Source organism: Leptodactylus fuscus, chromosome 2 (genome assembly GCF_031893055.1).
Source record: "Leptodactylus fuscus isolate aLepFus1 chromosome 2, aLepFus1.hap2, whole genome shotgun sequence".
Taxonomy (NCBI): domain Eukaryota; kingdom Metazoa; phylum Chordata; class Amphibia; order Anura; family Leptodactylidae; genus Leptodactylus; species Leptodactylus fuscus.
This window is the reverse complement of record NC_134266.1, coordinates 44,821,191-44,835,056: the sequence shown is the minus strand read 5'-3', so window position 1 is coordinate 44,835,056 and position 13,866 is coordinate 44,821,191. Positions and strand designations below refer to the sequence as shown.

Here is a 13,866-nt window from a genome sequence, read left to right as displayed (position 1 = left end):
GCCAATGCATTTCTATGGGGAAAAGTTAGCTTGCGAAAATCGCAAACTGACAGGGATTTCCATGAAATAAAGTGACTTTTATGCCCCCAGACATGCTTCCCCTGCTGTCCCAGTGTCATTCCAGGGTGTTGGTATCATTTCCTGGGGTGTCATAGTGGACTTGGTGACCCTCCAGACACGAATTTGGGTTTCCCCCTTAACGAGTTTATGTTCCCCATAGACTATAATGGGGTTCGAAACCCATTCGAACACTCGAACAGTGAGCGGCTGTTCGAATCGAATTTCGAACCTCGAACATTTTAGTGTTCGCTCATCTCTAATATATATATATATATATAGTAAATGACATGGCTTCACGACTGTTATGAATTTATGTTCACATACTATATTACACTGCTCTTGCAACAACTTATCTGAGGTTCTGATAAAGCCAGGTCTGTTAACTCTCTATGTAAACATTCAGATAACCCTCAGTGGATTGTGTACCTGCATTTGCATATTATCTGATCTGCTTCAGGCAACATGCTGATACACTGGATAGGATAGATAGATAACTGCCTTTAATCCAAATTGGCAGTTTGCTACTTTTACTAATTTGTCGCAACTTTCAAAAACAATGACACCTATGAAGGTAACCAGAACAGCGTTCTCCTCAAGCAGAGCTGAGGGGGATCATCAACACCAACAACACGCTCATTATATGGCGCCACAGCGAGTTGCTGAGATGCCGGAAAAAATCATAGGCACGGGATGAGGAACAAGTTTAGCGGCAGGACAGCTTGAGAGCTGCTGAAACGCCGGAGCGGGCAAACCATCGACGGCAGTAATTTGCTGAATATAGGCAGATCATCGACATCAACAACATACAGACGAAGTTGTGGGCAGAGGCTAATATACTATATACCTACATCGAACCCTTCTTCCCAGTATCTTTGTCCTCCTAGATTATGCCATCACTACAATGTACGGCCAGGTTCACATCTCATTTCTGCATTACATTTAGCATGTAGGGTGATGCTAAACATGTCCAAAGGCTTTATCAGCGGGAGATCCGAATGTCCGACATTTCAGCCTCAGACCTCCCACTGACGAAGGCCCAAAGGGAGCAAAATATCCGTGATCTGTGCCTTGTCCAATACGTAACATATTATATATTACTAACACACTGCCAAGTAACTTTTCAAGATGTTTCATGGATAATCAATAAGTAGTACCGGAGAAATATTTTACGTTGTACATGTACAGTGTGAGGGTACACCCCTTGTGAGTGACAATAATTACCCTGGAATTCTATTCTGGGATCCTCCGTTATAATGAGATCACAACCTGCATCACCAAGTAACTAATCAGCCTCTTAATCCCATAAGTGGATTCAAAAGGATGAGAAGGAGATGTGAGTGGCCATGATAACCTTAGCAAGCAAGACAGCTCTCCAAGGCCTGAGCATTGCTCATGTGATGTTTGGTTTCATCAGTCCACCCGTGAGGTCATTACATCCATCTATATTACATTATACAATATCTTCACATTTAAGAACACATCTGTCAGGTGTCATATTTATTCTTTGCTTCGGCCCTTGCATCCATGTGGTTACTACTTTGACGTGAACCACCTACTGTATCCAAATACTGTACAGACTAAATACACCCCTACATCAATCACCTGTGGGATGTGCCGAAAAATACAAGTGAAGTCCATGGAGGCCCCACCTTGCAACTTACAGGACTCAGCCACTAAACCCATAGAGTTCTGTACTGTAATCTTCTCTATTTACTTCCTAGTGATAAATATCGGCCCCGATCACGTGATGATCCGTCTCGTGGCTTAGTCTTCTGCTTTTGTGAAAAACACAGTTGCAGTTGTTGATGTAGTTTTTAGAGACAAAACCGGTAGTGGTTTCAGCGGAAAGAATTAGAATTACTTAACATTTCCTAGTCTCCTGGATAATATTCCGGCTTTGAGGCTGAAATCAAATACATTTTTGTTTTTTGGTTGTTTTTTTTCACCAAAGTGTAACTAAACTTTCAGGCAAGTTTTGATTTTCTACCAATATCTGTCAATAATAAATGTTGTAATATAGTTTATAGTTTAGGTTCCTTTTGTGAAATCCTGATTCTCTTTATTCTTCCACTTGCTTTTGTATTGAGAGCGGTTTCTGCCTTTCACCCATTAACTGGGTACGGGCCTGGGGTACGGGCCTGGGGTACGGGCCTTGTAACATGTAGAGAAAACGAGGGTCGGCAGGGTCACTTCAAACACTTATATTTTGGGATATTTATATTCTATATATTATACAGCCACATATAAATATCCCAATCACAACTATGTTTCCCTTCAGTGATATCTATAAAAATAATGTAGATAGCATTGCAACAAGTGTATCTCCTCTTTCATACAACACAAAAGCAGGTTTCTACGTTTTATAACACCTCAGTTAATACTGTTTGAGGCCGGGGCCCCACGTCGTAAAGACAAAAGCGTTTTACAGTCAGTGAATCCCATCCACACAATGCAGAAAAATACGTGCAGCAAGTCAATTATACCTACAGAAACGCTGGCGGTTTCCCTATAGGTATAATGGAAGCAGAAAGTTTCCAGAGCAAATCTCTGCGGACTGTGAAAAACATTGCAAAAAAAAAAATGCAATGCGTTTCGTGGGGACCTTAGCCCGAAGTGACCCTCCCCCACCCTCAATATCTCTACAGGTTACACAGCACCTACTCCATAGACAGTAACAGTCTACAAAGGCCCAAATCAGCACTAATAATTGATTACTGCAATGTCAGTCACTTTGTGCTACAGGATTTGGTGCAGAATCTAGAGATTTGTTGAAGGGGTTTTTTTTGTAGACAACTGGAATAAGCCTGGGGGGCGGGGTTGGTGTAAAAAAAAAAAAAAAAAAAAAAAAAAAAAGTAAAAAAAACCTGATACTCACCTACCCCATTTGGGTGACATCATTCCTTCCAGTTCTGGCACTAGCAGGGCTGATGATGTCATCGGTACCTAACGTGACCACGGAGGCCAGTGATTGGCTGCTGCGGTCACTTGTGTCTCTGCACTTCTTGAATGGATGATTATAGGACAGTATGGGACGTGGGGACTCCTAGTATTATAGTTATCTCTGACATTAGAAGTCCCACCTTTGGCGTGATGTTTAGGCTGATATATATATATATATATATATATATATATATATCAGGAAGGAAGTGGTGACAACTCGGGCACCTTGAATGAAATGTAACCACGTAATGGCCAGGCACACTTTATACCTGAAGGCCCTTGTATACATCACCATTTTACCCGGGCTGAGCTCCTGTGGTCTCCAGTAATGTGTCTGCCCCGGCCTAGGATGTGGTTTCTCTTCTCCACATCCCCTAGCAGAAGACGTTTAGGATGTGAAGGATAAGACGTGATTGAACAGCTTCCCTTCTTACTATACAGGAGCTTCCTTTCATGAAAAATAAATCCCATGACGTCTCTGCGTCATTTCCCCCATAGAAACATCTCAGATTTTCATCTTTACAATGGATGAAGCACAATGCAGACAATAGCCCTGGCCCCAGGCGCTGTGTGACTATACAATACACACCTGCTCTGTATCAGAGGTGCTGTGCCTCGCAGGTATCAGCCAATATCTCCCAATAACTTCAAGGACTTTATCCAGTGTTGTAATAAGATATACCGTAATATTACTCAGCTATAGAGACCTTTGGACTGCAGTCAATTTACCCGACACCTACGTTGCTTCTGACGCTGTCATACACCCATAGTGTCTGCAACCTCCTGACTAAGCAGCACATCCACGCCTTGTGGATCTGCTGGAACTGATGTGTCCTGCCAATAAACGTTACCGCACCAAGCTGGAATTTAGGGAATTTCTGTCTGCCAGATAATGCTAATCCTCCAACTTTATGACTGACAGATATAGTACCGAGAACTGGAGAACAATTAGGAGGTCCATATAGAGGCGCAGATCTATACCTTCGCTCCATGGGGATTTTGCCACAGTCTAGCTGAGATAAAGATCTGTTCCTCTACATGAGCCTCCTACTTGTACTTCACTTCTTGGCACTAATTCTTCCAGTCATAAAGTTGGAAGATTAGCTGGCATGGCTAGAACTAGACCTTGGCACTTCAAAAGAGCCACAGATAGTTGTGAGCTACTAAGGCTCTGTGCACAGGAGTTAGGCCCCAAGCACAGATGTATTTTTATGGAGCCAGGTAGGTGCCCTAGGACCAAGTGCAGACTATGGAGTAGGTTTGATTCCGGTCTGCCTTTGTGGCTCAGTCCATAATATATTGATACGCAGACTACACATGGCTGCCATCCTTGTGCCATTCATTCCATTTTCAATGGACCTACAATGAAAGATGTATCTATTGTATACATCTCACATATAGTGAAATATATAACTTTACTAGATGCCTCTGTATAAAATAATAGTCTTTTAAGCTATACAACATATGGCACCACAACAGAGGCCTAAGGGAACATTCTATCGCCCCACAGGATGATACACAACGCTAAAGCACTGTGGGAAAAACTGTGGCGGGAAAGCATCACGGTTCTTCCCGCAGCACTTTAAACAGAAAGTTAGCGGAATTTTCCTCCACAGACTTTCTGTTACCATTATATCAACGGGAAAGCCACTGGTCTCGATGGTGGTTTTGCAAATCGCAGTGTGTTCGCGCTGCGGTTTTAAACGCAAAGTGAGCATGGGATTCGCATGAATCCCATCCATTTTGCAGTTACTGTAAAACGCTGCGATTTTTTACTGTAAATTGCAGCGTTTCCGACCTGTGGGGCCCCGGCCTAAGAGTTCGGACAGCAGTCATGCAGCCTTAAGAATGCCCCACACTCACATCTAAATTGCCCAATATTTTTTTGGTAAAAAAAAATTAAAAAAAACTAACAAGGCTAGAGAGTTTGTACAGGGTGATTTATGTTTTGCCAAATATGAGGCTCATCGGACTCCTCTCTGGTGCTCACGGCGCCTACGCAGTTCTTCAGTAAAGCCGAGGATGTAGACTCAGACTTCACTACGCAGAACTGCGCCGGTGGGAGGAGTAACAGCGGCAGCGAGAGTGTAAAACGTTTTATTTATTTCTATTGTGGGCACAGATGTTTTTATTACATGGTGATTTGGGACACTAACTCCCGATCCATAAGGACCTGTGGGTGGTTTAGTGCCCCATATAAAGTCTGCACCACATATAGACAGACAGCATTCTTTATGTACCTACGTGTCAGCACTAACAACATTCCTGTCATAATACCATGTCTGTTTATATTGTCAGTAGTAAATGCCTATATTAATAAAACACATTAACATAATAGACAGATGCTGTAGTCACACATACCGTAATGAGAGACAGCTTACACTATACGGCTTAGCACACATGTGCATCAGACTCTTGTTGGAGACTGTCAAAATGTTCACCTGAAATCAGCAGATGAAGAAGTTGTGTATGGAAGACTTAACTCAGCTGGTTTCAGTTTTCGACAATGGTGTCCACTGGACTTGATTCGTAACTGCTAGGACAGCGGTCCAATTGTCCGTTGTTCTGGTCCTCCAATAGGCCAAAACAATGGTTATGCCAACGCTAGTGTGAACCTAATGGAACAGGTATCAGCCCCAACTACCCCAAATATATCTATGCATGTGGGAATTCAATTTCTACATGGGGGATCCTGGGAAAGAACAACAGGATTAAACTGGAAGCCAATATGTTATGGTTTCCCTTATATCAATGTGCTAGACAGAAACTGTCAGGTGAGGATGCAGGATACAGTGAGAGAAGATGAGCTACCATATAACCCTATATATCACAGAGCTCAGCTTCTCTCCTCTATCATATAATATACCGTACAGTGTTGGCCAAAAGTATTGGCACCCCTGCAATTCTGTCAGATAATACTCAGTTTCTTCCAGAAAATGATTGCAAGCACAAACTCTTTGGTATTAATATCTTCATTTATTTTGCTTGCAATGAAAAAACACAAAAGAGAATGAAAAAAAGTCAAATCATTGATCATTTTACACAAAACTCCAAACATGGGCCGGACAAAAGTATTGGCACCCTCAGCCTAATACTTGGTAGCACAACCTTTAGACACAGTAACTGCGCACAACCGCATCCGGTAACCATCAATGAGTTTCTTACAAGGCTCTGCTGGAATTTCAGACCATTCTTCTTTGGCAAACTGCTCCAGGTCCCCCCTGAGATGTGAAGGGGGCCTTCTCCAAACTGCCATCAAGAGATCTCTCCCCCACAGGTGTTCTATGGGATTCAGGGCTGGACTCATTGCTGCCACTTTACAAGTCTCCAGGGCTTTCTCTCAAACCATTTTCTAGTGCTGACCTGAAGTGTGTTTTGAGTCATTGTCCTGCTGGAAGACCCATGACCTCTGAGGGAGACCCAGCTTTCTCACACTGGGCCCTACATTATGCTGCAACATTTGTTGGTAGTCTTCAGACTTCATAATGCCATGCACACGGTCAAGCAGTCCAGTGCCAGAGGCAGCAAAGCAACCCCAAAACATCAGGGAACCTCCGCCATGTTTGACTGTAGGGACCATGTTCTTTTCTTTGAAGGCCTCTTTTTTTTCCTGTAAACTCTATGTTGAGGCCTTTTCCTACTTTTGTCTCATCTGACCAGAGAACATTCTTCCAAAACGTTTTTAGCTTTCTCAGGTAGGTTTTGGCAAACTCCAGCCTGGCTTTTTTATGTCTCTGGGTAAGAAGTGGGGTCTTCCTGGGTCTCCTACCATACAGTCCCTTTTCATTCAGATGCTGACGGATAGTACGGGGTGACACTGTTGTACCCTCGGACTGCAGGGCAGCTTGAACTTGTTTGGATGTTAGTCGAGGTTCTTTATCCACCATCTGCACAATCTTGCGTTGAAATCTCTCGTCAATTTTTCTTTTCCGTCCACATCTAGGGAGATTAGCCACAGTGCCATGGGCTTTAAACTTCTTGATGACACTGCACACGGTAGACACAGGAACATTCAGGTCTTTGGAGAACGACTTGTAGCCTTGAGATTGCTCATGCTTCCTCACAATTTTGCTTCTCAAGTCCTCAGACAGTTCTTTGGTCTTCTGTCTTTTCTCCATGCTCAATGTGGTACACACAAGGACACAGGTTGAGTCAACTTTAATCCATTTCAACTGGCTGCAAGTGTGATTTAGTTATTGCCACCACCTGTTAGGTGCCTCAGGGAAGTAACAGGTACTGTTAATTACACAAATTAGAGAAGTATCACATGATTTTTCAAACAGTGCCAATACTTTTGTCCACCCCCTTTTTATGTTTGGTGTGAAATTATATCCAATTTGGCTTTTTGACAATTCTTTTTGTGGTTTTCCATTGAAGACAAATTAAATGAAGATAATAATACCAAAGAATTAGTGATTGCAATCATTTTCTGGAAGAAAAGGAGTATTATCTGACAGAATTGCAGGCGTGCTTAAAGGTGCCACGATGCTCCAACATTATGTTGTAAAAATTCTGGCTCACGTTAGGTTCACACTAGCGGCCAGAGTCCATTCTGTCAGACCGGGTCCGGCCGTGAGTGTTTTATGCTCTCCGCCACAAAACCGTATTTTTTTTAAAATCGGACACAGAGTACTGCATGCCCGACTGTGTCCGGTTTAAAAAAAAACGGTTTCACGGCGGAGAGCATAAAACGCTCACCGCCGCACATATTTCAAACACATTCAAATGAATGGGTATGAAAGACTCCTGCAGCTTTCCGTCTTCCGCTCAGTTTTGTGCAGGAAACGGAAACCTGCAGAACGGAGACCGGGCGCAGATGTGAACGAGCCCTCAAACTAAGCCAACTAAAAGATGGCAGAAACTTAGACTAAACAATCTAAAGATACACCAAATTTATCATCCAGCATCAATCAGAAATCTGGAGTATTTTCAGACTGCCTGCCTATGTTTGCACTAACAGATAGTAAATCTTGGCCAATGCTTCTCATGTAGAATCCCTCCATAATATCATAAATGAAGGAGGACTTGGATATTTTTTGCAAATTCGTAACATCAAACTGGAAGCAGAGACAGAGTATGGGCTCGGAGCAGTCTATGAGCAGATCAGAGATCCATAATATAGTCATCTCACATTGTTTTAGGGCCCATGTACATAATGATTAACTTTCTAATTACCGCAATCACTAATGAATCTCAAAATTGGACAATGATTAAAGGTGACACCCATTACCCAGTAAGAGAAACAACATATTAGACTTTTGTTGGCAGAGCCAAACTTTGGCAGCTTTTTTTTGTCTTTACTCTTCCTGATCATGGCTACTGAAAAAGCACTAGCAAAGTGATAATGGGGTGAGGTTAAAGATCCATTCACACTACTGAGTTTTAGCTGCACTTCTTGCCTGGCTGATTATAGTACAGGACAGTATGTCATTGGAAGGCAGGGACACCTAGCATCATACATAACTATACTGCTAGGAGTCCCTTTCATAACAAATCTGACCAACACAAGGACTAAGTTTCATTGTTGAAATTCGGTTGTGTGACTGTGCCCCAAGATTAAATTCACACAACTGTTTGCATATTCAGACCGATGGAAAAATATGACAGATGTATGGTATTTGTGTGCTGCCCCTGCTTTCCATGGACCCATACACTTACGCCAGGGGCCAGCAACCTTCGGCACTCCAGCTGTTGAACAGCAGAGCAAGTATGCATGCTGGTAATTGTAGTTTGACAACAGCTGGAGTGCTGATGGTTGCCTACCCCTGGCTTAGGCCTTATTCACATAACCCTTCTGTTTTTGACAGATCAAACATTTGCAAAAAATGGTTCACGCGTATCTGGTTTTATCCACTCTTTTGCATCTGTTCTGGGTCCGTTTTGGCAAGTGTCATCTATTTGGATTTATTTATAACAGAAAATGTAAAAGTCCTCATGCGGACTCCCCCGAACGGAATACCAACACAGATGTCAACCAACCCTTAGTTCAGAGGTCAATCCATTAAAAACAGATACATTGATTTCTATTTGGTCCATGAACCTGTCAAAATGGATAAAGATAGGGAACATGTGTTTTTTTGCCCATCCAAAAAAAAAAAAAAAAAAAAATCAGACATGTGAACACACTTTCATTTCACGTGGCTGTTTTTCATGGTCATGTGATTAAGCCCTTAAAGGGGTCACCTGGTTTCTATCCTAATCATAGGCCATCAATATTAGATCTGTGGGGTCCCACACAAAGGAGAGCCACACTGCTCACTTGCTATACAAACTGTAGCGACGAATGTAGGCACTTCTGCGGCTCTTCAGCGCTGCCGCGGTACTGCTATTTTATGGGGGATCCCGGGTGTTGGACTCACACATATCTAATATTGATGCCCTATCTTAAGTATAGGCCATCAATCATAGAAACCGGATAACCCCTTTAAAAAAAAAAAAAAAATTGTCCCACAAACATTGGAAGACCTTTCTCCCACTTCACATTCAACCTAAGCGCAGCGAGGCTGAATGTGGGCAAGACCGGTGACCGGGCACATTGATGGGAGTGCCCGAGAGAGCCTAGGTACAGAACTTGGCCACGTCCGCCCCTCCCACTAAAGTGCGACAACCCCTTTAAAGGGAACAAAATCTTGAACATGCGCTGTACGCTCAACAGGACAACGAAACAAAGAAGGGGAGGAAAAGAAGTGATCTACAAGCAAGAAGAGGGCAGCGACGAAAGGTCCAGAAGGACATATGTGCTTGGAGCACGGGGGTAACGCCCCTTGTGCTCCCAGAAGACTCATTTGCAAAACAAGAAAAAAAAAGGGGGTTTTCATGAAAACGGCTGCAACGATCAGGAAAGAAAACGTATGGCTACATGAAGACAGGCTTAGTTGAAAATACAAAATCCCAATGATAGACTCCCTTTAATGAATCACCCAGGACTGTATAACGGGTAGGAATAAGATCATTACTAAGTATTGTGTCCAGGCTCACAGCGATTCGTAAAAATCACAGGTGTGTACAAAGCCCTAGAATTAAATTAAATGGCTAGTGTGCTATACATTAAAAAAAAAAAGGATAACATACTGAAACACCGCTGCATGCAGCCTTATCCCAGGTTCACATCTGCATTTGGTTTTCCGTTTGGGGGGGTCCACAGATCAGAAACCTAATCAGCTTAAAAAAAAAGCAGTTACTCTCAGAAACCCAATGACCCCATAGACTATAATGGGTTCCGCTGGGTTTCAGCCCAAACAGGGTGGAAAAATGTGGCGAGAAAAGTGCTGCTTGGCGGAATGGGGAATGGAATCCCTCAGCGAAGATCGGGCGCAGATGTGAACCTAGCCTTAGTGTGAATTCACACGTGGCAGATTTGTTGCAAAACATTTCTCCAAGAAAACCAGTTACAATCAGCCCCCCTAGCCCCAATCGCTGGCTCTCCAGTCCCCCTAGACCTAATCGCTCGCTCCGCCTGTGCCACTAGCCCCAATCGCTTGCTCTGCCAGTCCCCCTACCCACCATCGCTTGCTCCACCAGTCCCCCTAGACCCAATCGCTCGCTCCACCTGTGCCCCTAGCCCCTATCTTGCTCTGCCAGTCTCCCTAGACTCAATCGCTCACTCCGCCAGTCCCCCCCAGACCCAATCACTTGCTCTGCCAGTCCCCCTAGACCCAATCGCTCACTCTGCCAGTCCCAATTGCTCCCTACGCTAGTCCCCTAGACCCAATCCCTTGCACTACTAGACCTAGACTAATGCCCAGCACTCCTAATCCTGTGCTGCCAGCTCTCAGTGATCAGACTGAGCGTCCCAGTGATGTAAGTATCTATAGGAGTATGGCAGCCTGGAGGGGACATTCCTCAGGGCCGGGCATCTCTGGGGTCCCTGCCATCACATCCAGCAGGCACATCCTCTCACGGCTGACATCTCCGGGCTGCTCCCAGCAGCAGTTCTCTACGTCCGGGTCCCATGATCAGAGCTCGGCTGTCCCCACATCCCGGAACTATTCACACCCGACCATAGTCCCTCTCACCAGGTGTCGATCTCCTCTTCGTCTCCAGCTCCCGGGGAGGACAGCGGTGGGGAAGGAGAAGACAACGGAGACGATTCCCCGGGCTCAGCCATGTTTCAGTGTTGACGTTCCACGTCACTCAGCCGTAAAGCAGCGAAAAGAGCAGACCTGGGGCCGTAGAGAGCTATTGAGCTGTTACTACATGAAATACGGCACACGCTGGCCGGAGAGACGCCGTATGTACCTGTGAACGCGCGCAGTCATGCACCGTACGGATCCTCAGAGAGTTCATTCATTACAATATACTATATCGCCTTTTGATTTGGGCTATGGGGGACATATTGTAATCATACACTATGTGATATACATGTACAACTGAACCAAGTTGCATAACATGATACAATATAGCATAACTTTAAGGGAAAGTGGAGGAATTGTCCATTAAAAGCAGCAAGATTACAATCCATCATTGTTCAAAGGACCAGAACAATGGACAGACAAACTGCTGAAATAGAGATTACTTGCTTATGGGGCCTGGCGAAACACAATGACTATTTCAATGATATTGACTATTTCCACTGCAATGGAGACTCCGGCGCAAATTTAAACAGCTTTAGGCCAAGGCCATACCGAAACTGTAGCGGCAAATCTGTGGTCTTATGGCTCCTTCACTAATGTAAGCGAATGGAGGTGCATTGCAGCTATGGGGATGTTGCGATCGTGACTTCTAGTAATGAAAAAAATCAAACAATACTTGAATTTTTTTTTTGCTACTAGAAGATGCAACATCCCCTAGGGCCAGTGGTGTAACTAGGAATGGCGGGGCCCTGTGGCGAACTTTTGATATGCCCCCCCCCCCCAACCGACACCGATGTCGAAGACCTCGACCGACCCCCTACTCTGCACTCTATTATGCCCCATAGTGGCCCCTGCACACAGTATTATCCCCCATAGTGGCACCTGCACACAGTATTATCCCCCATAGTAGCTCCTGCACACAGTATTATCCCCCATAGTGGCCCCTGCACACAGTATTATCCCCCATAGTGGCCCCTGCACACAGTATTATACCCCATAGTGGCCCCTGCACACAGTATTATCCCCCATAGTGGCTCCTGCACACAGTATTATGTCCCTTACTGGCCTCTGCACACAGTATCATCCCCATTAGTGTCCCCTGCACACAGTATTATACCCCATAGTGGACACCCATAAACAATTATTATACTCTGGGGTCTTTTCAGACCCCAGAGTATAATAATCGGAGACTCGGGGGAATAAAAACATAGAAAATTACTGTTTGTTACCTGTCCCCGGCTCCTACGCTGTCTTCTCCGCTGCTGTCCTTCTGGAATGACGTCAGACGTCACATGACCCGGGACGCAGGCCGGGTTCATGTGACGTCAGAGACGCCAGAAAGGACGTCAGGAAGGAGGCCTGGCAGGATCGTGGAGAGGTATGTAACAGTGTTTGTTACGTTCCCTTACCTCTTCCGGTCCGCCGATCATTATACTTTGGGGGTCTGCAAAGACCCCCGAGTATAATGATAGTATTTGTGGGGCCCACGGTGTCACTTACCGATCCCGGCCCAGCCAGGATCGGCAAGTGAATAGGGCCCGTAACAGCCTATTAAAAAAAAAAAAAACCCGCAGCGGTAGCGGCTGTCACCGGGCCCCCTAATGGCCCGGGCCCTGTGGCAGCTGCCTCCGCTGCCTCTACGGTAGTTACGTCCCAGCCTAGGGCACAATACACCTCCATTTGCTTACATTGGAGTCACAGGACGGCATGGTGATCTGTGATCATGAGACCCTTTGACATCAATGGGCTTTTTCCTCGCCCTAGTTAGGGTAGGATACTTCTTTCTTCAGCTTCAGAATAAAACAGCGCTAAAAAAAGAATCTAGCTAACTCCCACTGAAATCAATGGGAGAAATTTCATGTGTTTTTGAAGCTGCTTTCAGAGCTGTTTTAAGGCAGAAATTAGTCATAAACAGCCGCAAAAGAAGCTGTCATATCAAGATAATAAAATCATGTCTACTTTCTGCCAGAAACAGTGCCACACGTGGGTTGTAATTGTTATTGCAACTCATCTCCAAAAACTTCTAGGCTGAAGGCACATGTTGAGTTTTTGTTGTTTCCTTAGGTCGGCGCCCCACGTGGAAAAAAATTGCAGCGTTTTACAGTCAGAGCAAAGTGGATTGAATTCATGGAATGCCATGCCCACTCTGTGGTATAAACCTGCGCGCGGACATTTTTTTGTGGCCGCTCACGCGAGCTCTTGTAGTAAGTGGTCACAAAAAAATAGCTGTGCGCAGGTGCAGTCAGCTCTGCCCAAGGGCTGCTGGCAGAGCCGACTTTGCAAAGCCTATGCTAGCTGTAACAGCCTGTTACCATACAGGCCCAAAGTCTGTGCTAGCAGTAACAGGTTGTTACTAGTAGCACAGGCTTTGGACCTGTATGGTAATTATTATTTTATTTTTATTTTTTATTTAGTCAATGTTCAATAAAATTACATTACGACCCGGCGGACACGTTTCGGAACTGGTCCTTACTCATAGCCTTAGGCCTTAGACCAGTTTCGAAATGCGTCAGCCGGGTCGTGATGTAATTTTATTGAACATGGACTAAATAAAAGCTAAGTTTTATTTATACATGCTGACTTGACATCTCTACATTTGGGGTGATTAATTTAGTGTTAGTAACTCCATGTGTCTCATATTAATAGAATTATCCCCATCATGTCCCTCACATTAACCCTTGTATGCTTCACATAAGGGTTACAGATATGTGAGATATAGGGGGCCACACGGTGGCTCAGTGGTTAGCCCTGCAGCGCTGGAGTCCTGGTGTTCAAATCTCGCCAAGGGCATAAA

At 44.5% G+C, this 13,866-nt stretch overlaps 1 protein-coding gene across 2 annotated transcripts in view; it reads right to left on the bottom strand.

Moving 5' to 3' along the window:
- Nucleotides 1–11,184, bottom strand: part of TBC1D23 (TBC1 domain family member 23) — a 36,800-nt gene extending 25,616 nt beyond the window's left edge. For both annotated transcript variants that reach the window (XM_075263666.1, XM_075263667.1), the window contains exon 1: nucleotides 11,016–11,184. In XM_075263666.1, coding sequence (XP_075119767.1) covers nucleotides 11,016–11,107 — 92 coding nt within the window. In that variant the 5' untranslated portion in view covers nucleotides 11,108–11,184. The remainder of the gene's footprint in view (nucleotides 1–11,015) is intronic.
- Nucleotides 11,185–13,866: the final 2,682 nt, after the last annotated feature.